Raw genomic sequence first — 25,470 nt, 5'->3', positions numbered from 1 at the left:
AGCCTGTTTATAGTTCACAAAATACAAAAACAAATGAAGAACTCGGTCACAAAAATAAATGTGATAGCAAAGTCTATTGCAGTTATATAAATAAATAAAGGGTTAATGACTTACTGATCATTTTTGACATTCCAAAATTATTTTAATGTAATTCTTCATTGCTTTTAAAGGTGTCCACAGTAAAATCATTTCTATTGAACCAGTTTACGTTAAGGCATTTGTTTATGAAAGCATAAGGTTCTTTCCACTCTCCTCCAAAGACCCAGCAACAATATCATGCCAAGCTCACTTTTCAACAGTTTTAGAAAGTCATCCTTCAAGAAACAACAGAGTGGTTTTAGTGAATCACTGAAAATCTGTAAGTGCCTCCAAAGAAAACAACTAGCAGTACAGTTGAGAGAAAGAAATCTGTGAAATCTCTCTGATCTGTAAGACATTTCTTTATTCAAAAAAAAACCTTCTGGTAAATGTGTCTTTTTAAGTAGTCCAAGAGCATGTGAAGTTGTTGTTATTTGCAGGCTGCCCTGTCTGTTCAATTCTGCTGATTTACGCTGTCCAAACAGCAGACACGACATGTCTGGGAGAGTCTTAGGGGACTGACAATGATGTCATGTTAAGGAAATAGCTAGATGAACTTGGCACTTCACAAAGCTGGCTCTTCATCCATTGGTTCATCAGGAGTTCTAGAAAAATAAACGTGCAATCAGAACAGTGTACACATAGATATTTACAATCTGTTGGGGCCATAGTTAAATGTGAATTGTACTTGAGGCTTATTTGTCTTGTCCAGTCATATGTAAATAAAGCAACTTTTCCTGAAGCAAAATTAAAAGGAAATAACTAACTGTCAAAAATTGTTTCAAAATACATTGTAATAATGACCAGCTTTGAAACAGAAACATTGAAGTGTACTTGAAGAAATATTCCATGACTCTTACTGTTCAAAGGTTCAAAACCATTGCCAGGGTAACAATGGTTACAAGATGCAGGATGAACAACTAACCAAGTGGCATTGGACAGAGAGACAATTTGGAGTCTTAATTACTTTGAAACCCATTATTGGTTTTGCATTCAAAAAAAATGAATACAAATTCAAAAATAAAGATCAAATTAAGTCAAATACCTCTTACACCTGCCCTGATTGCTAGGCTGAAATCCACATGGAGTTGCAAAGATATCAACTTCCTAAGTTGTTACATTTTGCTCCTTTACTCTGACCTATATCTCTGCTATGAAACTAGCTGCCAAGATATTTTGTTGATGTCTGGTGAATCATCCTCTAACTTGCTGAGGCTCATCAGCTCCTCATACCTCCATATAGAATATGATCTTACTACAGAACACCAGGCTATCATTTCTCAGAGTGTCACTGACCTCATTTCCCACAGATATCTTCACTCTATGACCATCTACCTCACATTTCCCCTACTGCACAACTTGCTTCTCAAGTGGAAGAACTTCAACCACAGTCTCCAAATGAAAGGTAGACACAAGAGACTGCAGATGCTGGAATCTGAAGCAAAAAACAAACTGCTGGTGGAACTCAGCAGGTCAGGCAACAACTGTAGAGGGATCCCTCCACAGATGATGCTTGAGCTGATGAGTTCCTCCTGCAGTTTGTTTTTTGCTCCAACTAAAAGGTGTTGCCAGTGGGAACCAATATGGGTCTAAGCTATGCTAGTCCCTTTGAGAGATAAAAGAATATAAAGATGAAAGAATTAGAACATAGAGAAGGCCAATTACCTTTCCAGCATACTCTGCCATTCATTGAGATCATGGCTGATCTTCCTGTGCTATCACAATATCCGTCAATTCCCAGAATATTCAGAAATCCAGGATTGTGTAAGATTTCATTAGATCACCTCTCATTCTGCCAGACTGTAGAGAGTGGAAACCTTGCTGACTCAATCACCCTTCACATGTGCAATGTTCTCTACTTCAGTCTTAACTAGGTCCCCTCCATTCTCTTATCTCTGTATTAATACTACTCTCTGCTCCACCTTGAAATAAAAAAATAATCACCTTTGCCGCTAATTTCTACCACCTCTGTCAGCTTCAAATGGTCCATTTCAGACCCTTATGTTCTCTTCCTCTTCTCTATCTCCATTTCAGAGGACGTGTGGTGATCAATATTCAGTGCAAACCCAATGACTTCCATAGTACACTTGACAGACTGTCTCCTATAAAGACTCCATTCCATTCTTCCAGATTCTCTGTCTCCATCTAGTATTGTTCTCATGTATACCAGTGCTTCCAAATTCCAACTGTGGATTCCTTTCCTTCTTAATTGACAAAGCCTTCAAACGTGTCCTTTCCATTTCCCACATTTCTGCTTTCCCTCCTTCACCTGTAAACCTCTAGAAGCTGGATAGAGCTCACCTTATCTCTCTCTTCCCATCTAAACTTCATATTCAATGGATCACCTCTGCACTTTCTGACACCTCCTATGTAATCCACCACCAGATGCATCTCCACTTCTCCTCCCTTGACAGGATTCTGAACGTATTATCCCTGGCTGAATGGTCTGTTCATTCTCCCACCTGCACCAATATTCACTCACCTACCTGAGGCTTTTACCTGATTTGTCAGTTAGTGAAGTAATTTTAACTGAGTGTCTCATAGTGTCACATGTGCTATTAGGAATGATTGCCTGTTATCCATCTCCTCGAGTGTGATTCTGCATCAATGGAATCGGAAGTCAAAAGTGATTTAAGATAGTTGAGTAAATCAATATTGCAGAACTTACATAGTCCCTCAGTCAAAAATTAGTCCAAGGAGTACAAGCTATCACTTAAAGCAATCTAGTAACAGCAACATTCATTCATCCTGTGAGGGCTTATTGCTCACAAGAGAAAAAAATAATTGCAATGCCTGTAGTATAAACAACTGACAGCAAAGTAATAAGTATACATAAAAGAAGGCTGATGGAAATCTGAAATTAAAGCAGAAAATATGCAGAAGTCAGGAACTGAAATGCTCATGTTGAAACCATCATTCTGAATTGGCATGGTCAGACAGAGGAGAATTCAGATGAAATTCTAGAATGGGTTGTACTCTCTTAATCTATTAAACTGTAATTCTTAGTCATTGAATTTGAGAATCCTTGCAGTGCTCATGGATTTTTCTTACTAATATCACATCATCTGCACATATCATTAGTTACATTACTATAATTGCCAAGTGTTCTCCTGTAGTGTCATTGTTTGAGTGATGAGACATTTGCAAAACTCCACTATGTTGCAGTGTATTGTGAAAAAATCATTTCCTGAAAAAATTGCATTTTGATACATGATACATTGCATTGACATATTGTATCTAGATTCCACAACTCACAACTCTGTTCCTGACAATATGGAAATTTGGCAGGGCATGTCTTGTCTACAGAAGGCAGGACATATACAATCCAGCTAAGTGCTGTCCACTCTCAATCATCAGCAAAATAATGGAAGCTGTCATTGACAGTGCTTTCAATGAGCACATGCTAACCAATAGTCTTCATGTCAACGTCCAATTTGGGTTTCACAAACATGGGCCAAAGAGCTGAATTTCAGGGGTGAGGTTAAAATAATTGATTTCAACATTAGCAGTTCACCAAGTGTGACATCAAGGTACCTTGGTAAAATTGAAGTCAATTGAAATCAAAGGAGAAGCACATTGGTTCCTGGAGCCCTACTTTGCACAAAAGAAGATGATTTTGGTTGTCGGAGATCAATCATCCCAGCTCAGGATATCACCGCAGGAATTCCTCGGTGTTGTATCCAAGGCCCACCCTTCTTCAGCTGCTTCAGTAATTATCTTCCTTCCATCATAAGGTCAGAAGTGAGGATGTTTGCTAACAATTGTAAAATATTCAATTTCATTTGCAACTCTTCAGCAAATGAAGCAGTTTTGCCTTCCTGAAGTGAGGCATAGTCAGTATTCAAGCATGGACTGACAAGTAACATGGCACAGAAGTGGCAAGAAATGACCATCTCTACTAAGGAAGGATCTGACCACCTACCCTTGATGGTCAATACTGGGTCCCACACCATCAAGGTCCTTGGGGTCGCCATAGACAAGAAAATCAGCTGGACCAGCTAAATAAATAGTATGTCTACAACAGTGAGTCAGAGGCTGGGTATCCTGATCCAAGTGACTCACCTCCTGGCACCTCAAGGCCTTTCCACCATTTTCTATTCACAAGTCAGGTGTTGACGGGATACCCTCCAACAACTCAAGAACTTCAACACCATCCAAGACAAAGCTGCCATTTGATTGGTTCCCCACTGACGACAGTAAGTCTTCATTTCCTCCACCTCGATACACAGAGTGTTGAACATCTGCAAAATGCACTTCAGTTTCGCAGCCAGTTTACTCTGGCACCTCAAGGACAGGCTCAAGGTCAATTTCTATCCCACTATTATAAGACTATTGAACAAAGCTCTTGTATGATAAGATGGACTCTTGACCTCACAATCTACCTCGTCGTGGCCTTGCACCTAATTGCCTGCCTGCACTGCACTTTCTCTGTGACTGTAACACTATATTTTGCATTCTGTTATTGCATTTCCCTTGTACGACCTTGATGTACTGATGTGGTGAAAAACAAAGGTTTTCACTGTACCTTGATACACATGACAATAATAAATCAACTACCAATTGTACCTTCCAAACTTGCAACCTCTACTGTCAAGATGGACAAGTGCAGCAAGTGCTTGGGAACACCATTGCCTGCAGGTTCCCCTCCAAGGATCATCCTGACTTGTAAATATATCATTAGCAACACACATAAAATGCTGGAGGAACTCAGTAGGTCAGACAGCATCTATGGAGGGAAATAAGTAGTCAATGTTCTGGGTTGAGACCCTCCATCAGGACTGGAAAGGAAGAGGGCAGAAGCCAGAATAAGAAGGTCAGGGGAGGGGTAGGAGCACAGGCTGGCAGGTGAGTCCATGTGGGAGGGAGAAGGTAGGTGGGTGGGGGAGGGAGATGAAAGGGAGTGATGTAAGAAGCTGAGAGGTGATTGGTAGAAGAGGCGAAGGGCTGAAGAAGGAGGAATCTGGTTGGAGAGGATAGTAGACCATGGAATAAAGGGAAGGAGGTGGGGAATAGATGGGCAGGTCATGAGGGTGGGGGAGGGGAAAGAGAAGGGGTGAGGAGGCCACAAGAATATATCAGAAAAACAAGAAAATCCTGGAACTTCTTCTCCAACAGTGCAATTGAGATATCTTCACTAGAGAACTGTAATGGTTCAAGAACATGGCTCATCAACACTTTCTCAAGGGAAATCAGGGATGGGCAATAAATGCTGGCCTTACCTATGGCATAACAAAACTGCTCTTTATAAAGAAAGAACAGCAACTTCCATATTGCCCCAAAACTGATTTTTCCAAAATCTTTCTCTTTGGAGAAGAGATTTTGTGCAAGATTGAGTAATTATATCCCCAACATCATCATCTGCAACTAAAGAATTTGGAATATTACTCTTGGAAGCTGAAATTTTGATAACAGTAGGCTTGTTAGTTGAATGAAAGGATATGCAAATGAAATAACTGAACTTCTTCTGTTTGAAAAAAAATTCAGATATTTTTTCAGATAATAAGAACACAAACAATTCCTTTTTGTTTTGAGGAGTTCTTAAGTTAAGCCTCTTGATCATCTCTGGCCACCAATGCAAAAACAGCTCCCAAAGTTGTCCCACACAGTGGCTGAAAAGTATATGTATTTCTCTTCATCATAACTGTGTGCATTTGGATTTTATTCACTCATCATCATCATGAATAAGTACACAAAACATATAAATGTGGAAAGGATCTGAGATGATTTGTCAAAAATCAAGACAAGTTACCACAGATTGTATGCCAGAAAGCAGACTCAAACCTTTCACTGGGCAAGTGTTATTTTCCATGTGAAATGCTCTTTTATGTGCAGTAGTTTTGAGTAGGTGCTTTGTTATACATTGTTGAGTATTATTTCCTTATTGAAACAGATAACTTCTGTTCAGTGTTTATAATTAGAGTGGTGAATGGGAAGTGGTGATTGGGTGGCAGGGGAATAGAATAAGCAAATGTGGGGCTCAGCAAAAAATATGTTTAGAATCTCTGAACTAGATACTTTATTACAGGATGCTATCCAGAATTTTCTATATTTGATGTCTAAAAAGGACTGTAATTTTGATGCCTGTCCCCACTAATCCATTGTTCAAGTCCAATGGTTAGGTATTGCCATGCTAAAATGTGACAAATCATTGGTTAAATAATTATGATAAATCAACCATAACCCAGTTTGTGTCTATAGGGAAGAAAACTGTCCAAAGTACTTTATAGAGGAAGAAAAAGATAAAGAAGTGGACATTGAATTATGCAGGATGACTTAGGAGACGTGAATAAACAGGACAATGAGGGTGATTGGATAAAATAATGATACATAGATAGATTAATGATGGCGAATAGACAAGATATTGATGTAAATGAACAGGAATGATGCAGTAAATTTTGGAGAGACTATTGCAGAAAGCAGATGTGCTGTTCAATTTCCCTACCTTCATCTTCTCACTCAATGTAATTGTTTACAGAAATTCTTTTATCCATCACTGTCCAATTGATCTTGTCACCAGTCTCAAAAGTCTCAATTACTGATAGGTCTTCCGCTGAGCATTTCTTTATCTCCTTCACTACTCACAGCTACTACTGTGCTCCGTCTTTGCTGTACTTATGGGCTATGGCCAAAGATCCTACCGGCAACTTCACCAAGGAAAAAAAGGGGAAAGGTCCAACTGGAAAAATCAATTAGCAGCAACAGAAATGATGGACTAAGTAACTTCCCTTCATGATGTGACTCCGAAAAGAAAAAAAACAACTGCAGATGCTGGAAATCTGAAATAAAATCTGAAATAAAAACAGAAAATTCTGAAAAAAATCAGCATCTGCAGAAAGAGAAAGAGAGAATGTGTCAGATCAAAGACCTTTCATCAGAACTGAAAAAAGAGAGAAGACAATTTAGTCTGGATAGCAGAAAAAGTGGGAGAGGGTAAAGGGTATTATTAAAGTGATTTCTGTGATAAGGTGGAATAATGTAGCTGCTAAGAGACAGTTAAACTCTTTTGTCTTTGTAATATGTTGCAAATGTTGTGAAAATCCATGTCAGATAAGTTGGAACCAGAGATGTGTCTGTGGAAGCAAGTTTTCATCAATATAAAGCCCAGAAGGGAATCCCGTTGGAGAGCGGAGGAGAACATCAACAATGGCCTTTCAGGCTTCCTGGAAGAGAAGTGGAAGCCTGAAAGGCCATTCTTGACCCAACTCAGTCTCCTTCTCAGGTCCGCACCATTACAGGTACATGGATAGGAAAGGATTAGAGGGATATGTTTCAAATGCGGCAAATGGGAATCTTGGCTGGCATTGACCAGTTGGGCTGAAAGGACCTTTTTCATGCTGTACAGAAGTTCAACAATTCAATTCAATGCAAATGCACTCCAACTGCACTGGATATAGCAAAGGCTAAGGGTGCTGACAACAGAACAGATGCAACAGTGAAGCTTTGCAGCAGCTCTAGTCAGACTATTCAAACACTGGCATCTACCTGTCAGAGTGAAAGATTGCTTTGTCCATACAAATCAGGATAAATCCAATTGATCCAGTTACCATTCAGTCTCAATGATCAGCAAAGTGATGGAACGTGTCATTGAAAGTGTCATTCGGCTGCTTTTACTCATCAATAAACTCCTCAATAATGCTCAGTTTAGATTCTGCTGGGAGCACTTTCCTTCACATCCCATTATAGCCTTGGTTTAAATTTGGAGAAAAGAGGCAAATTCCAAATATGAGGTAAAAGTAACTGCCCCTAACATCAAGGTGTCATTGACCAAATCTGGCATCTGTGTATTCCTGTAATAAAATTGAAGCCAATGACAATGATTGAAAAACTAAACTAAGGAAGATGGTTGTGATTTATGGATAATCTCATCCCCAATACATCACTGCAGTTCCTCAATCATCATCAGTTGTTTCATGATCAGCTTCATCATAGGGTCAGAAGGGATAATGCTTGCATGATGTCCACTTTCATTTCCTTTTACAAATATATAAATCATTTCATGCTCACCTGTAACAAGACTTGGACAATATTCGGGTTATGTTTTGTTTTACCAAACTACTGCCAGGTAATGACTATCTTCATTACCACAAACTCTAATTCCCTCTCCTTGATATTCAATGACGTTGTTATTGGTGAATCTTCCACCATCACCAACATAGGGTCATCATTAATCAGAAACTTAACTGGACCTATCCAGATAAACACAATGGCTACAAAAATAGAACAGAGACTGGGCAGTTTGCGATGGGTACCTCACCTCTTGACTTCCAATTTCCATAAAGCACAGGAGTCTGATGAGATTCCTCCTTTCTTTAAGTGGAACTTCAACAGCATTCAGTAAACATAGACACTATCCAGAAAAACATTGTACTTAATTGGCAACCCACTCACCACCACAAACATTCAGTTTCCCTATTACAGGTGAACTGAAGCTACACAGTATGCCATCTACAGGGCAAGTTTTGGTCATTTGTCAAGGTTCCTCTTTACACTTGTGGGGGGGGGGGGGGGGTTGGTGTGGAGCCAAGGGCAACAGATGCACAAAAACATCATCACGTATACATCTCTTCAAGTCTGACACATTCCTATTAGGAAGGTTATTTACTCTATCGCTGTTCCTTTATTGTTGCTGGATCAAAATCCTGCAATTCCCGATCTAACAGCACTATGACAGTGTAGTTACTGCAGTTGTTAGAGGAGGTTGCTTCCCACTTTTTTTTCAAGGGCGGTTAGGACTAGACAATAAATACTGTCTTTGCTAGCTACACCCACAACCTATGAATGATTAAATAAAAACAGGATTATCTTTGTTACCTTGGTGTCCTGTTCTACCTGAGCTAAACTTCAAATCCTTATGCTTTGTATCACAAATACGGCTTAATTCCAACTTCAAAAACTTGCCATATTATAATTTATAGTGCAGCTCTGTAATCCTTGTCTACTATACACTTGATTAGTCTAATTTCTTTTTGTATTGTTTTCCTTCCTTTCTCCATAGGCTGCCATTTGTTTCTTATCACACATTAAATTCAGCACATCATTATTGATGCTTGGTGATCCATGCTGGTCCTTTTCTGCCAATGCATAGGCTAACATCTATTATTTTATTTCTTTTATTTTTTCTCCATTGATTAGTGTTCAGAATATTTTCTACACTGAAGTCCAGATATACTCAAATTATTGTTCATTTACTTTCTTCAGAAAATGGCAACAAGAGGATGAAAATGTTGTAGAAGACAAAGACATCTTGGTTATTCTACATGTTATACCTTGGGATGCAAAATACATTTAAATAATGATTCAAACACTTCATCTTGTACTTGTACAGGTACTTCACCCTGACTTGCCACTAACAAATTCACCAATAGTGTACACATCTGCAAAAGCATATAATTTTTAGCCAGGCTACCACAGATTAATTTTGCCTTAATCTTATTTGAAATTAAGCCACTTCTAGATTATCATTCTGAATTTTTGCAATGTTCTTTCAGCTGAAGTTGAAACACACTCAGATTAAATACACATGCCATGCATTCCCTTTCAATTGTGCAGTATATTTTGTTGCCCCATTATCCTAGTTGTTGCTGACCTGCTCTCTTCTTGTGAATGTCTATGTTTGGTCTCCACTGAGAGTGATGCCATGGCAGTCAGAGTTTCCATCTCTTCTCTGTCCAGGCTTTGGATATCATTAAGAGACAAGTCGACTTTTGAAGGATACTGTCGTAATGATTTCCAATATTTTCCTTGGAAGGAATGCAAAGATGGTGTTAATGTTTAACAATAAAAAACTGATTTCTAGGCATCACAATTATTACTTAATTTTCATAAAAGATTGTCAGTATTAATAAAGGGAAATCACAATTCATCATGCTCCTTTGGTGCAAAAACAGAAACATGTTTAACAGTGATTTTGAAGTCTAGTGCCCAGCAGAAGCAAGGCAATAATGGTTCCAAAATGTGGACAGTGACTTACCATCTCAATTTCACCATTGTGTGGCCAAAACAATCATGGCCCAGTCCTTCAGTGATCAAAGAGTTTACCAGAATAAGGAGATGGACTGATTAAATATGCAAATTCTGCCTCCAGTGAAGTAGTTAGGGCTTCACATCATTCACAACAGAACTGGATGTTCTCCCATCTGTAGTTTATTCAAGTCATGTTCACCAGCATCACATTACAATAATCAAATTAATGGATTCAATATGGGTTTTCAATTTATCTTATCCTATCTTGGAGATAGCAACCTACACTATGCTTCCATTGGCTCCACCAAGCCTCAACTCTGCCATCTTTCTTTTAAAAAGCTTACCTTTGTGGGTCTCACTACCTTCTGCCAGTGTTACTTTTCTGTGAAGCCAGAAGGGATGCTTCTCAGAACAGAATAAAATGTAGATTATAGATCCTGAATTGCACTTAGGGTGCACTGAAGGTCTGACAAGAGTCCAGCTGAAGCCTGATCCTCCACTGAAACCACTAACATTAAACTGGAGAATGAACAAGAACATAGAGGAAAGGGGTTGGTCTGCTTTAACTGTATTCCTTCTTCTTTCCCAATGAGGAAGGAGAGCAAACATTCCCCCTTTCAAATCGGGGTGAATTGTTCTAAAATTGTTCTGAAGTTACCTATGGTGACCTCTAGGTTAATATTCCCACTTTACCTCAACTGTGCAAATGAATTGTTGAGATCAGATCAGATCAGTAAACTATTGGCTCCATATTCTTTCTTCAGATGGTCCAAAATGAGTGAATGGCATCATGTTGAAATACCACGTGAATATCATAGTGTGAGTTCTGTTCAATTAAAATATTTAAACATTGCAATAAATCACTGAAGTGGTTGGTATACCTGGCATATACTCAATGATCAACAAACAACATTCTGGAGGAACTCAGCAGGTCAGGCAGTATCTGTGGAAGGAAATGGACGGTCGACATTTTGTACCAAGACTCTTCTTCTGGACTCTGGAGTCTGGACTCCAATGCTGCCTGGCCCGCTGAGTTCCTCCAGCATCTTGTTTGTTGGTCCAGATTCCAGCATCTGCAGTCTCTTGTGTCTCCATATGTTCATTGATCACTGATTGTGTGAACACCTCATGAGTTGAAAAAGAATCTATGCCTGTAGGAAATCTTTGCTAAGTTCCAGGAGAGGAGATTCCAATTAATTAAATTCACCTTTTTACATCTAGATCAAGAGTTCACAAAAGTGAGAAATTGTTCCATCTCTCAGACTTAACACCACTCACTTCAAAAAGCACAAAACATTGACCAAATATCTTTTTTAAAGAAAAGAAGCAACTTACCTACAAGAGTATGTACTGTTCTTTTTTTCTTACATTTTAAAATATGAATATCTTAAAATTAGTTTGTCAATTTTTCAAGATTGAAACCAAATGCTCCTTTTGCTGCATTAAGCTGCACTAAACATTTAAATAATTCTATTAGCATGTTTTTCTAAGTGGGACTGACTCAAAGTACTATTTTCCCTTTAATAAGGAATGGCCTCAAAAATATTCCAGTAAAAAAATTGAAAACTTGATTTTAGGAAGATCATTGTAAGCAGTGTGAGTATTCCTTGGAATTTATGGCTGTAGATCTAGGTGGAAGGAATGGACCCAGGGATGTCATACAATTGTAAACAGTACACTGTAATTAAAAATGAATAAAGAAATCTAGGCTTCTTATAATTTCTAAAAAATGAATAAAATTAAAAAATATCGGTGTGTTTTGTTAGAATTCTGCAAGATCAGAGTACGTAAGTTTCTGGGCGGCATGGTAGTGTAGTGGTTAGTGCGATGTTATTACAGCGCCAGCGATCGGGGTTCGATTCCCGTCGCTGTCTGTAAGGAGTTTGTACGTTCTCCCGTGTCTGCGTGGGTTTCCTCCGGGTGGTCCGGTTTCCTCCCACATTCTAAAGACGTTAATTTGGGTTTAAAATGGGCGGCGCGGACTCCTTGGGCCGGAAGGGCCTGTTACCATGCTGTAAATAAAATTTAAAAATTTAAAAATTTAAAATTTAATTTAAATTTAAAATTTAAAATGCAGCCAGACTTAACTGGGCTGAACTCTTCTGTATAAATATTTTAAATAAATGGATCAAATGAACTCGATGTGATACCAGCTATTTGCTGCTTCTCAGCCAATATTGGGAACATTTCTCTGAGCAGCAAGTAAATATCACAATAATTTGCAAAATCATTTAAGCTTCCACAGCCCTTGGCTTAATGCTATGCGATGATAAAACTCCTCTACTGAGTGAATAGGGAGAATTTGAGGCAACTTTTAATGTAGGTAGAGAATGAAGATGACTTTTAATGTAGAGAGGGATTGAGAATGGTTTTTGAGGACTGTGCTGGAGCAATGAAGCACCACCCACTGAGACTGAGTTGAGTAGTCTTGATTAACGCAGCACCAGCAGAGTTTGGGGCAAAAATACAACAGGGACAATCAGTGGGGTGGAATGGTAAAACCACCAATCACACTGTTTTATGTACATTTGGTGTAAAAGATTAGTGGAAACTTTTGTAGTGTAGTGGAAAACTGATAACATAATTTCCAATCTGCCAGAACTGCAAAAACTGTTTCTATGGGAGAAAGGCGCTGTAGCTTTACTTAGCGGGATGTATTCCTGGCAATAAATCCTCAACAGTCCCATTCATTTGATACAATTTATGATAATTTTACAAGATACATACTTGGAATTGAAAAAGATTGTGGTGGAAAAAATTCCACTTCTCATAACTGCAAAGTAAATTTAACATGCCGGGAGTTAATGGGCCAACTCATTCTCACCGCACAGTCTGCTGCCAACATCATTAGATTATTTGCTATTCATTTGAAAAAAAAAAGGCTGCCAGTTTGCTTCATGATTGAATTATGGATTTTGTAAGAAAAGAATTGAAGATGTTAATTTCTGGACATGTATTAATGCGATACAGATCGTGGCTTATTCTGGACAGTTTCCAAGACTTTTTTTTTATCTTCTGGAATACACAAAGTAAAGCTTTTCCATTTTGAAGGAAAAAACCTTCAGTCTAAAATTTGTTTATTTTAGGAATGGGTTCTGTGTAAATTATTACTTTCAGTTTTTTTGTATTAAATGAAAGTTTTCTTCATTGTGTTTTTGTAATTTATTTATGTAAACACAACACGATTTCATATTTTAAGAGAAACTCATGTGTGATTAGATTCTGACATCTTGGTTTAGAAAAGTGATAAACAGAGATCTTTCAGGCATCTTCCAGATAATAAATAATTTTCCTGTGATTAAACAAATGCTCCTCAAACAGACTTACGTTGAATTTCAATTGTTTTTTCCAGAGAAGCTACGGCATTGCTGTTTGGCTTCTGAAGCTGAACGTCTTGGGGAAGGGGATCCAGCTGCAAAGATTCAAATAACCTTGTGATAAGATGAGTCAATTTGCTATTTAAAAATGAACTCCTCCTCAAACATTTTCCCATGACTTTCTATTCATTTTCCAGAATGTATCAAAGCAAAGTTTTCTAATGAATCCTATCGGGGATCACTTTGAGTACCTTTAATTTTGTTTTATTGACAGTTGAATTATCTATGGAGACTTGAAGTAAATGAATATATGGTAAATTTATGCTCCTGTATTACTAAAGTATCTAAATTATTTATCTGTATATTTGTAGTGTTATGTTAAGTAGCTTTCAAATGTATTTCACTGAATTCTTAAGCTTCATTTAGATTAATTTTGATTAATGGTTTTCCCTTCATCTTTTTCAAATTGAATAGCTATTTCCTTATTCCTGTTTTATTTAGCAGATACAGGTTCACAGTGTTTTTATTTCAGCTTAATAGAAAACCCAAATGATTAATCCCTTTGCACCTCGCTGGATATTTCCTTCCAGGAAAGCGACAATGAGTTCTTTTAATTATCTTAGGATTTATTGGACAGCATTAGTTTTGACATTATCACACTACACTGTTAAAATCACTTCACAGTGCATTATTTACACAATATACACAACTGAATGGCATAGCTTTCTGTGAAATGACAACTTCCAGTAACTAAAATATTTGAACTGGCTAGTCAAACATCAAGAACATCCAAGTCATTGTCCTTGGCTCTGTGGCAAACTCCATTCCCGCACCAGTGATTCCAACCCCCACTTTTGTTTATCTTGGACTATTCGCAACCTCAGCATTAGAGCTTGAGACTGGTGATCTTCTCTGTCGCACAGGGTCCCTATTTTTACCTCCATTTCTCATATCTGGCATTGCCAGTCGAACCTTTATCCATGTTTTTATCTTCTCTGGATCTCAGTGGTTCAATGCTGCCCTGGCTAGCTATCTGTACTTAACACATTTGAGCTCATCCAAAATTCTGTCACCTGTATCCTGAGCCACATCAAGATCTGCTCACTTATCACTGCTGTGCTCCTTATCTAGGATTTTCAATGGGATCTTCAAATCTTTACATTGCATTGTCACCATACCCCTTCCTCCATTAAGTCTCTGCAGCCTTCACTAGCTCTATACCCCAATAAGAACTATTTCTTCCAACCCTTCCTCTTGTCCATCTACCTTATTTTTTCATATCATCAATGGCTTTATGTTCGGATATTTACGATTTGGAATTCCATTTTCAAAGCACGCCATGTCTCCCATTTCTGAACTTCTAAGACCATCATTTAAACATGTCTTTGATTAAGATTTATGTCATTACTTCAGTTTCTCCTGCTTATGAAATGAAAGTAAGGTATTTTGCTCGATTATACTGCAGAAAATTATAGCCTCCTTGTAATCTGACAGACAAGAAAATCTTTGACCTCCACGGGAATCTAGTTTTGCCAAGGCTAATTGATGGCTTGATGCCTTAAAATTTGGACATCTATTATCTGTGTAATTGCTTCCTGTGTTTGATAATTGTTCTTAGAAAATTTCGTCAATAAATCTACTAAATTTTTCTGCGACATCTCAAATCCATAATCAAGAGAGATTTTAACTTGCATTGTATTACTCATAGATTTTCTATCACATTTCCCTGCATTATAACAGTGGCTATAGCTTGCCTGTTATAGCTGTGAATAACTCAGACCTCCTACTGGTGGCATTGGCAGTTCTCCTCTTTGCCTCCATGTCACATGTCCAATATACATGCTATGTTAACATGCCCACGCCACATAATGCATATACATATGAGATATGTTTGGGCACGTTTGGCTAGAATTATTTCACTTATTTCAAACTTCTGAGACTATGGTATTCAAAAGGTCAATAAAATCAGGAATTATTCATGTAAGAAATAAATCAAAACTGTGGAAGTTAGAAACCAGAAGCAAAAATGGAAATAATTTTTTTTATTGTCTCATCCAATCTCTTCCCAAATGCTGAATAACCTAATATTTTATTTTTTGAAATCAGTTACCTGAAAACCTTACTGAAGTTCTGAGAAACACCCAAACAGGCATTTGCCATCTATCAGAAGGAAGGTTCAGGAACTCTGACATTAACCAATAAACCTGTTTCTGCTTTTGTTTTCTTTTATCTCAGATTTCAACTTCAAATCGAGCAAGAATTTTCTTCTAAATACAATGGCGGTTTAATAAATTCTTACAATATTCAGAGGACAGATTTGATCTTTTTGCTCCTTGTGAACGTAAAAAGGGGATGGAAAGTATTAGATAATCTTCTGAGATCCATTCCATCTGCAAGGTTTTGAGTTAATTGGAAACTGGTGGGTATTTTACCGCTATTTTCTACTCCCCAGGTTTGGAAAACTTTCGCCATATTTTTGTGCATTCTTTGGTTCATATTTCCATTGAGGGCATGGAAGTAAGGCCTTGGATATTTTATGGATGGAATTTTGAGGTCTCCCTCCTGCTAGAACACTTTTGAAATGTTTTACCATCCGAATCTTGTCAGTGATTTTGTCCTGAGTGTCGACAGCACCAACCTGAGCTGGGCAGATTTAGTGTGCATATCATAGATTGACAGAATGGTTTACACCACAGAAAGCTGTTGAGTGTGTACCACCTCCTTGGAACAGCAATCAAGCTAGTTTCAACTGCACCCCCCCTCCGACCCTACCTCCTGCCAGTCCCTACGTTGCCTCCATAGCCCATTCTTTTCAGTTTTTTTTTCACTGTCTTATGTTTTGTATGTTTGAATCTGCATGTCTGTGATACTGCCGCAAGCATGTTTTTCATTGTATGTGTCCCTCTCTCTACTTGTGCACATCACAATAAACTTGACTTGACTTGACCTCCTTTTTGAATGCTACAATTCAATCTGCATCCACTACTACCTTGGCAGTTCATTATGGGTACTAAACAGTTCATGTGCAATAAAAAGTCCTCAATTATCTTCTGATTCTTTTGCCATTACCTTCCCCCTTGTTCCCTAGTTCTTGCACTTCTGCAAATGAAAAAGGTAAGATGGACCTAGAATTGCTACAAAACTTGGATAAAAAACTTGCATTATTAGTTTTCTATTGTAGAGGAATAAATTTCTTTAAACGGTAGTTTATTCTCTATAGCTTTTATTTATCAATTACTTTGAATATATCTATTAATAGCTTAGGATCTAGACTACAGTTTGACAGAATGATCTCAAAGAGATTATAAAAAGGCTTATGTCATATTCATACAGTTAAATATAGCAAAAAAAGGCTTTATCTGATTTCTAAGCAAGGATAAATTAACAGAAATTGTCCTTGTGAAGTGACATAAAGGGAATAAGGACTTGTTTATGGGAAAATATGCAGATCATGAGGAAAAAATTGAGTAGGATTCAACAACATTACATTAAACTCCAAAATGGTTTAATTAATTATAAATATTACTTTTGAAGCAGAATGCATTATCTTCAAAACAAACTGAATGCATGCCTTTCTTTCAGTGGATACAATTTTGTGATGCATACACATCTCAGTTTGTAAAATCCCCCATATCCACGTTAATCTGCCCTGACTTTTGAAACTCCCTTTTCCTTCATGCTGCTGGAAATTCTTGTACTTGGTCTTTTCTTGAAAGAGGACAAGTCAAGTGAAAGCAGCTATGCTGAATAGCCATGGGAACTCTGTTAATTTTGCCAGTCCTGTCTGGAAAAAAAGAATGTTTGAACCAGAACCTTTAAAAGTACCTAATAGGAGACCATGGAGAGAGCATCACATGATGTAGATCCGAGTTTGCTGACGATACAAATCTAGATGGGCTGCGAAGATGATGCAGAGGGCTTCGGAAGATATGAACAGGCTGCATGCATGTTCTAAATCATGGCAGATTGAAAATAATATGCAAAATGTGAGGTCATCCACTTTAATAACAAAAATAAAAAGGTGGAATATTTTTTCAAAAGGTAAGAGATTGAAAGCTGCCAGTGTTCAAATAGTCCTGGGTGTTCTTGTACATGTATTACTGGAAGGTAGATACAGGTTCTGCAAGCAATTAGGAAGGCAAGTGCACAGGTAGAGATATCTTGGCTCAATTGTACAGAGCACCAGAGAGACCACATCTGGAATATTGTATTCAGGTCTGTTTCCCTACCTAAGGGACAATATATTTGCAATGCAAGGAATACTATGAAGATTCACCAGGTTGATTCCTGGAGTGGCAGATCTGTGTTATGTGGAAACATTAAACAAACAGAACTGTGCTCTCCTGAGTTTAAATGAGCAGTGATCTTACTGAAACATACAAAATTATTAAGGGGCTTGACAGGGGAGATACTGAGTTGATGTTTCCACTGGCTGTGGTTCCTAGAACCATGGGTCACAGTTTCAGAATAAGGTCTGGCCACACAGGACAGAGTTGAGAGGAAATTTCTTCACCCCGAGGGTGGTGAATCTTATGAAGTCCAGGAGGCCGAGTCACTGAGTATTTTCAAGATAGAGATCAAAAGATATTAAGGGAATTGAGGATATGGACTTGTTGCAGGAAAGTGGCACTGAGGTGAAAGATCGGCCGTGATGGTATTGAATGTAGAGCAGATTTCTGAACAGTTTATGAACCCATGAACACTAACTGGTTATTCCTTTTTTTTTTGCACTATTTGTTTTTGTAATTTTTGGTGATTTTTATGTCTTTGAACTGTACTGCTGCCGCAAAACAAAACATTTCACGTCATGTAAGCCAATGATAATAAATCTGATTCTGATTCTCATTCTCATTTTGAGCAGGCATGGGGGAGGGTGGAAGGTGCTGAATGAGCTATTCCTGTTTCTATTTCTCATCTTAATCCTTTGATAACTCATCTAATACAAATTTATTAGCTTCACTCTTGAAAATTTCAATTCACTCAACATTCAGAGCAGTCTGGGAAAGAGAATTCCAGGATTCCACTCTGCTGACATATTGAAAAGTATCCTCAACAATATCAACTGAATTGAAATGAATACCACAAGGACTTTGTCACCAGATATTACACAATGACACCAGTAAAAACTGAATCTTTGACGTTTCTGAAATGGTCTAGAATACTGAGTGAGGAAGTCTGTAAGATGTTAAATATGAATAGCTTCTGGAGTGAATAATATGTGTCCAACAGGGACAAATCAATCTAATATTGGCTTTGCTATTTGGCCAAATGTACATTTTAACCAAAACACTCCCCAGAGATAGAAGTTCAAAACTTATATTGTTACGCTATTGGTTCATGCTAGAGTTGATGCACTGACTAATGAAAACAATCTCTTTGGAATCAGCGGTGTTGTCTGTCAGTTGCAGAATGTGACCTTGCATTTAGATACTTTAGCTTCAGTGGATGTCCTTCTACCAAATATAATAGCTGCAACTTTGTTAAGGACTAAATCTATGCAAAAGATTTTGAAGTAATTTTGGTTAATATCTGGAGAATTTAACAGGCTGACACCAACTGGACATTCCTTTCCACACTGATTTCATTTCCTTTACCATTTACTGTGGTAGTGAAGAAAATTGGACAAAATGCCCATTCCATTTGACTCCATTTAGTGTTGCTGGTTTAATCCAACTTCACCTCTTTAGAAACAGCTATTCTAATATTGTACTTTTATCAAGTTTGACTCAAACAATAGTTTGCATTAATTCATGTGCCATCTTCATACTGAAGACCCCATCGTGTGAGAATTGAGATAAAGTAAGAACAGATTTAATTGCTTACAACTCCATGTTTATGTGGCACACTATTGCAGAAATGTATTCCCTACAAAGTGTAATGTTGTGGCTCTCAGTCTTTCCTTAGATGACACATTAGTGCAAAAAAGCATGCCAGAAGCAGCACTGGGTGTGCCTAAGGTGACATCCTATCAGAGAAATGTCACCAAACTGTGTAACCAGGTGATGCTGTCTGCTTCTGCAGACTCATTTCAAGGGACAACTTTTACTGAACAGAGATGTGTTGTGCAGAGTCAGTAATGAGCGGGCATGTGAAGTTTGAAGTCTGATATCTCTTTGGATTTCAAATTGAATTTCCATATAGTTAAAACTGTTTTCCAGAAATATGGTTTCCTTATTCATTCCAAATACTTCTTTTCCCTTCAACTCTTTACTAACTTCAGTACTTTAATTTTGGGAATATCGCCTTTGTATTTGGAACAGTCTCCTAACACCTCCTTTACATTCCTGGATAAGCTATCTGACCAGCTGGGAAGGTCATCCATGTCTTATCTGAACATTCTATCATTCTCTTTCCAGTTTAATCTTTCTTTCATTTACTTTATTAACATCACTATAATTAGTACTCTTTGATCTTTTCCATCCTTTCCTTTTAAGGCCCGAATATTCTGACCTTTTGCATTTTCTACCTTCCCACTGTGTGCACTTTCACACACTTTGAAGTTCTTTCTTTCTTCAAACTTTTATTGACAGTAAATGATTTATAAATTTGCTCTTTCACCTTGAGATGGAATCTATTCACTAACTCCATTTCATTACTAAGACAATCCTTTCCATTTGCATTTCTATCTTTACTCATTGAGTGTCAATGTATTTATTCTTTAAAGCATGACTTTCTTGATGGCCTTGTTTGTGTTTTTGATGTTAGCAAACTGCTTATTGTTCATTTCTAATTGTTCTTTTTTTTCAAAAATATATTTTATTTGTAATAAAAGATATATACTGAAGGAGAAACAGTGCAAAACTTTAACATTCATGGTCATTACATTCAGTAATGTTAACTTATTTTTTTAAAGAACCATTACCACTCATGTGGGCCCTTGGAATGATACATCTTTTCATTGTTTGAGGGGCTTCTCCACCTGACTCTGCCCCTCCATGTGCAGTCTCAGATGCAGCCTAGACTGTGGTCCTTCCTCACAGAGCCTTTGAGTTGGCTGCACCCAGCTTCAGTGCGTCCCTCAGCACGCACTCCTGCAGCCTGGACTGTGCCAGTCAGCAGCATGTCCTTACCAACATCTCACTCTGCTTTAAGACCAACAAGTTTTGGGCAGACCAAAGTCTTTCACTGAATTGATGATCTTCCAGCAGCACTTGATGTCTGTCCCTGGGAACTGCCCATAGATCAGAAAGTCCTCTGTTATGCACCTGCTGGGGATGAACCAAGACAAGGACCCTGGCATCCTTTTCCACACCCTCTTAGCAAATCCACAGTCTATAAAGAGGTAGGTGACTGTCTCTTCCCCAGCACAGCCATCCCAAGGGCAGAGTGCATTGGGGATGATGTGTTTTTTTATTACAAAATAAACTTTATTCATCATAAGAAACAAAAAAATATATATACAAGATTAAACAGTGCAAACCCTTTACATTTGTGTACCATTCATTCAGTAGTGTTAACTTATTTTTTTAAACCCATAGCACCGAAGCCACTCGTGTGGCTCCCTGGGGTGATACCCCAGTCCAATATTTACAATATTTAAGGGGCTTCCTCACCTGACCCCACCCCTCCATGTCCAGTTGCAGAAGAACACTAAACTGTGGTCCTACCCCACCAAGCCCTTGCATTGGCTGCATCCAGCTTCAGTGTTCTTTTTAAACAAAATAAACTTTATTCATAATAAAAGACAAACTATATACAATTATAAAACAGTGCAAACCCTTACATGCCACACATGTGTCTCCCTGGGGGCTACCCGGTCCTGTATTTACAATATCTAGGGGCTTTCTCGCCTGTCCCCGCCCCTCCCTCTCCAGTGGCAGAAGAACCCTACACTGTAGTCCTTCCCCACCGAGCCTTTGCGTTGGCTGCGCCCAGCTTCAGTGTGTCCCTCAGCACGTACTCCTGCAGCCTGGAATGTGCCAGTCGGCAGCATTCCCCTACGGACATCTCGCAGTGCTGGAAGACCAACAAGTTTCAGGCAGACCAAAGAGCATCTTTCACTGAGTTGATGACCTTCCAGCAGCAGTTGATGTCCGTCTCTGTGTGTGTCCCCGGGAACAGCCCGTAGATCAGAGAATCCTCTGTTACGCTGCTGCTGGGGATGAACTGTGACAAGGACCCACCCTCCTCGCAAAGGACCACACCCTCCTCACAAACTTACAGCCCGCAAAGAGGTGGGCGACCGTCTTGTTCCCAGCGCAGTCCTCCTGGGGGCAGCGCATGCTGGGAGTGAGGTTCCAACCATACAGGAAGGATCTGACTGGAAGGGCCCCTCTCACCGCCAGCCAAGCGAGGTCTTGGTGCTTGTTGGTGAGTTCTGGCGATGAGACATTCTGCCAGATGGTCTGGACAATCTGCTCAGGGAACCACCCCATGGAATCCATTGAGTCCTTCTCCTGCAGTGCCTGCAGGATGTTCCGTGCTGACCACTGCCTGATGGACTTGTGGTCAAAGGTATTGGTCTGGAAGAACTTTTCCACGAAGGACAGGTAGCACGGCAGCGTCCAGCTGACTGGGACGCTGTGTGGCCATGGGGCCAGGCCTATCCTTCGCAACAGCAGGGACAGGTAGAACCTCGGTACGTAGAGACACTTGGTGCCCATGTACTTGGGTTCCACGCACAGCCTGATGCAGCCACAGATGAAGGTGGTCATCAGGATGAGGGCGACACTAGGGACACCTTTACCCCCATTGTCCAGGGACTAGTGCATGGTGGCCCTTTGGACCCGCTCCAGCTTCAGTGTTTTTTTAATACAAAATAAACTTTATTCATAATAAAAGAAACTATATACAATAATAAAATTGTTCAAACCTTTACATTCGTGTACAGTTCAATTCTTAGTGTTACCTTTTTATGTATAAAAAACACAGCACCGATGCCACACGTGTGGCTCCCTGGGGTGATACCCCAATCCCATATTTACAACATTTGAGCGGCTTCCTCGCCTGACCCCGCCCCTCCTTCTCCTGTGGCAGAAGAACCCTAAACTGTCGTCCTTCCCCACCGAGACCTTGCGCTGGCTGCACCCAGCTTCAGTGTGTCCCTCAGCACGTACTCCTGCAGCCTGGAATGTGCCAGTCGGCAGCATTCCCCTACGGACATCTCACAATGCTGGGAGACCAACAATTTTCGGGCAGCCCAAAGGGCGTCTTTCACCGAGTTGATGACCTTCCAGCAGCAGTTGATGTCCGTCTCTGTGTGTGTCCCCGGGAACAGCCCGTAGATCAGAGAATCCTCTGTTATGCTGCTGCTGGGGATGAAATGTGACAAGGACCCAGCTTCAATGTTTTTTTAATCAAAATAAACTTTATTCATAATAAAAGAAGGACCCAGCTTCAGTGTTACCTGTACAGGAAGGATCTGACTGTAGCTTTCTCAGAGGGCAGCTAAGACTCAAAAAATATTGCTTGGGGTCTCTGGAGTCATATATCGTTAAGGATGACAAATTTTCTTCCATGGTTAATTAGTGAACCAGGTGGGTTTTATAACAATCAAATAGTTTCATGGTCACCTTTAGTGTTACTAACTTTTTATTTCAGGTTTTTTTAATAACTTGAATTTAAAGTAACGGCGAAATTCAGATTCCTATCTCTAGATCAATAGTGAAGGTGACTGGAAAATAGTCCTGTAAACTGACCACTACAACAATCAACACTGGCAATTTGAAACTACAGGTCATTCAGGATTTTATGGTTCTTATCCTTGCCAGCTCAAAACCTTACCCTCCTATCAATCTGGCTTTTGTTGTATTTAGGGCCCAAAGCCTCTGTGCTAACTTCAGAGATTAACTCCACTTTCAAATGCATCTCAATGTAAAGCTGAACAGAATCACGCTCAACTAAGAAATCCTAAATGAACTTTAAAATCATTTAAAAATAAAGGTATCCAGGCAAATTAACACCAAGCATTATTGAAAGCAAACAAAAAGATCTATCCAAAGCGATATCTGCATCAGGATTAACTTTTCGTTGCTCTTAGCATCACTTACTCAGTGGTGGTAAGTATTTGAAGTGGATGTGGTGGAAAAGTTGGGAGAAATGAGGTGAGAGCTTGGCCATGTTTTCTAAACCCCATTTATATATAGTGAGTTTGGATTCCTAGCCGCAGAGTCAGTTTAAGATTTCTTGGGAATCTGGACACTGGGAATATTTAGGGACCCCTCTGAACCCTCTTCACAACCTTCTTTTCCTTGATCTATCAAAACACAATTAAAGCAAAGAGTCAATTGCTTCAGGATTGAAGAAAAGTACAATTGTCAATGAAGACACAAATGACAATATCATGCATGTAAGAAATGCATGCTTTTTATAATACTACTTTCACCAGAGACATTTAATGTAACAGACATGAATGAGTTTTTGACATTGAATAAAATGATTTTGGCCAGGAATTCCTTTGGAGCTCCATATGCTCTGTTGTTGAAACCTCTCTGAAATTGCAGTGGAAATCCGGTTTGCACACAAAATCAGGATTTCAAAAGGAATTTCTGGGAATTTATGGCAGCAGAGTGGGAGAGTTCAAAGGAAAAGTCTGCCTTTTGTTTTTTTTAAATATATTTTTACTTTTTTGTTAGGAGTTGGAAAAAGTTTGCTTTCTCACTTTAAACAAACTGCATATTATTTTTCCTAAATTAACTAGAATGGATCATTGCATGTGCCTTGTTTTTCATGGCAAAAGCAAAGTGTGACAATCTGATAATTTGCTTCAAAAAAATGATTTAAAAACAGTTTTGCATGAAGTCTTTATACTAGTCTCATACAGAGGTTAAAGAAAGCTTTGAGGTCTCTAAACAAGCGTAGATAATTGTCTGGGCTGCAGAATGAAACATTGAGAATGACTAGGGTAGCAAATAACCTGCACAGCATAAGGATGCTATGCTAATCACCCTGAAATATTCCGGATATCATAATATTAATTTACATGCACAACCCCAAATTCTTTTGTTCTGTGATCCCTACCAAATGATCAATTTGTTTTCCATTTGTAGTCCTGGATACGAATTTGAATTAATTGTAGTATTTAGCCAAGCTTTCATTCTCAATAGAATCAGACAATTTGGCTTAGAAATGACTAACACTGCATTCCCTGAAGCCACTTAAAGGGCCAAAACTCAAGCTAATTTTTTTGTTCTCATTGAGACCTTGTGATTTCCTACAAGCTTCAATATTGCTCACAATGTGCATTAATTGCTTTGCCATTGGCAGTCAACATCAGTCATAGTCACTCCCCTGGACTCCTACTCTCAGGATAATTTGAGACTGCTGCTGCTAAACTCTGCCACGTCTCACAATATGTTGTTTACTGCTGCATTGAGAAGATAACTCAAAATCAAGGAGAGGAGACTTCACCTACTTTTCCTTCAGCCCAACATGACTCGGTGGTGCAGGCAAGGGTACTGTACATTGCAAGCTGCCCCAAATTGCAGACATTCATATACTTTACTCAATCCTTGCAGAGATTTTCCTGGCAGTCTCCTGCCAGAGGCATACTCTGTCCTCCGTCTAATTCCCCTCCCCACTCCCCAACATCCCCCACCCATAGATGTATCCTTGAAGAGTCTTCGTGGCACTTTTGCACAAAGAAAATGCCTTCTGTAAAGACTGTTTCCATCAGCCTGTGCCGATCTCTCTGATTCCCTGAGAGTACTCTCCTGTCACACACCATTTTCATTGCAGCAGCCATTCATTCACAATGTTGAGTGGCATGTCATATTTAGAGCTGGTTGCAGGTATTTCACCTGTGAGGCTAAATACTGGCACTTGCAGGAACTGGCGATAGAGTATGTCATGCTGAGACTGACACAGTGCTGTATAACATAGGAAAACCTACCAATCCTATTCTTTGAATGTTACAATGGAAGCTCTTGATATTTAGAAAACTTCCATAAACAATGTTAGGTTGACCTGTTAATGCCATTACCAAGTCACACAATTTTTAGGTTTGATTGAAAAATCTTTGAACTTTGAGTTAATATGCTGTTTATTAAATGCAATTTGGGCAAACAGGAGAGTATCAATGTATATCAAAGTATTTTGCTGAAAGTTATTTGTAAGGAAGGATGACCACAGGCTTTCCAGTTGCAATTAGCCCACACCTACACATTTGATTCAC

At 38.9% G+C, this 25,470-nt stretch overlaps 1 protein-coding gene across 1 annotated transcript in view; it reads right to left on the bottom strand.

The window, feature by feature from the left end:
* Positions 1 to 643: 643 nt before the first annotated feature.
* LOC127570967 (histone deacetylase 4-like) overlaps positions 644 to 25,470 on the bottom strand; it is a 106,740-nt gene continuing 81,913 nt past the window's right edge. Inside the window, exons 12-14 of the mRNA XM_052016935.1 lie at positions 13,369 to 13,453; positions 9,665 to 9,818; positions 644 to 683 (exon numbers count right to left, since the gene is read on the bottom strand). Of these exons, the coding sequence (XP_051872895.1) occupies positions 644 to 683; positions 9,665 to 9,818; positions 13,369 to 13,453 (279 nt within the window). The remainder of the gene's footprint in view (positions 684 to 9,664; positions 9,819 to 13,368; positions 13,454 to 25,470) is intronic.

The sequence above is a fragment of the Pristis pectinata genome, chromosome 5, assembly GCF_009764475.1.
Source record: "Pristis pectinata isolate sPriPec2 chromosome 5, sPriPec2.1.pri, whole genome shotgun sequence".
NCBI classification, from domain to species: domain Eukaryota; kingdom Metazoa; phylum Chordata; class Chondrichthyes; order Rhinopristiformes; family Pristidae; genus Pristis; species Pristis pectinata.
Note: the sequence above shows the minus strand (reverse complement) of the source record. Positions and strands in the feature narration are given on the sequence as shown.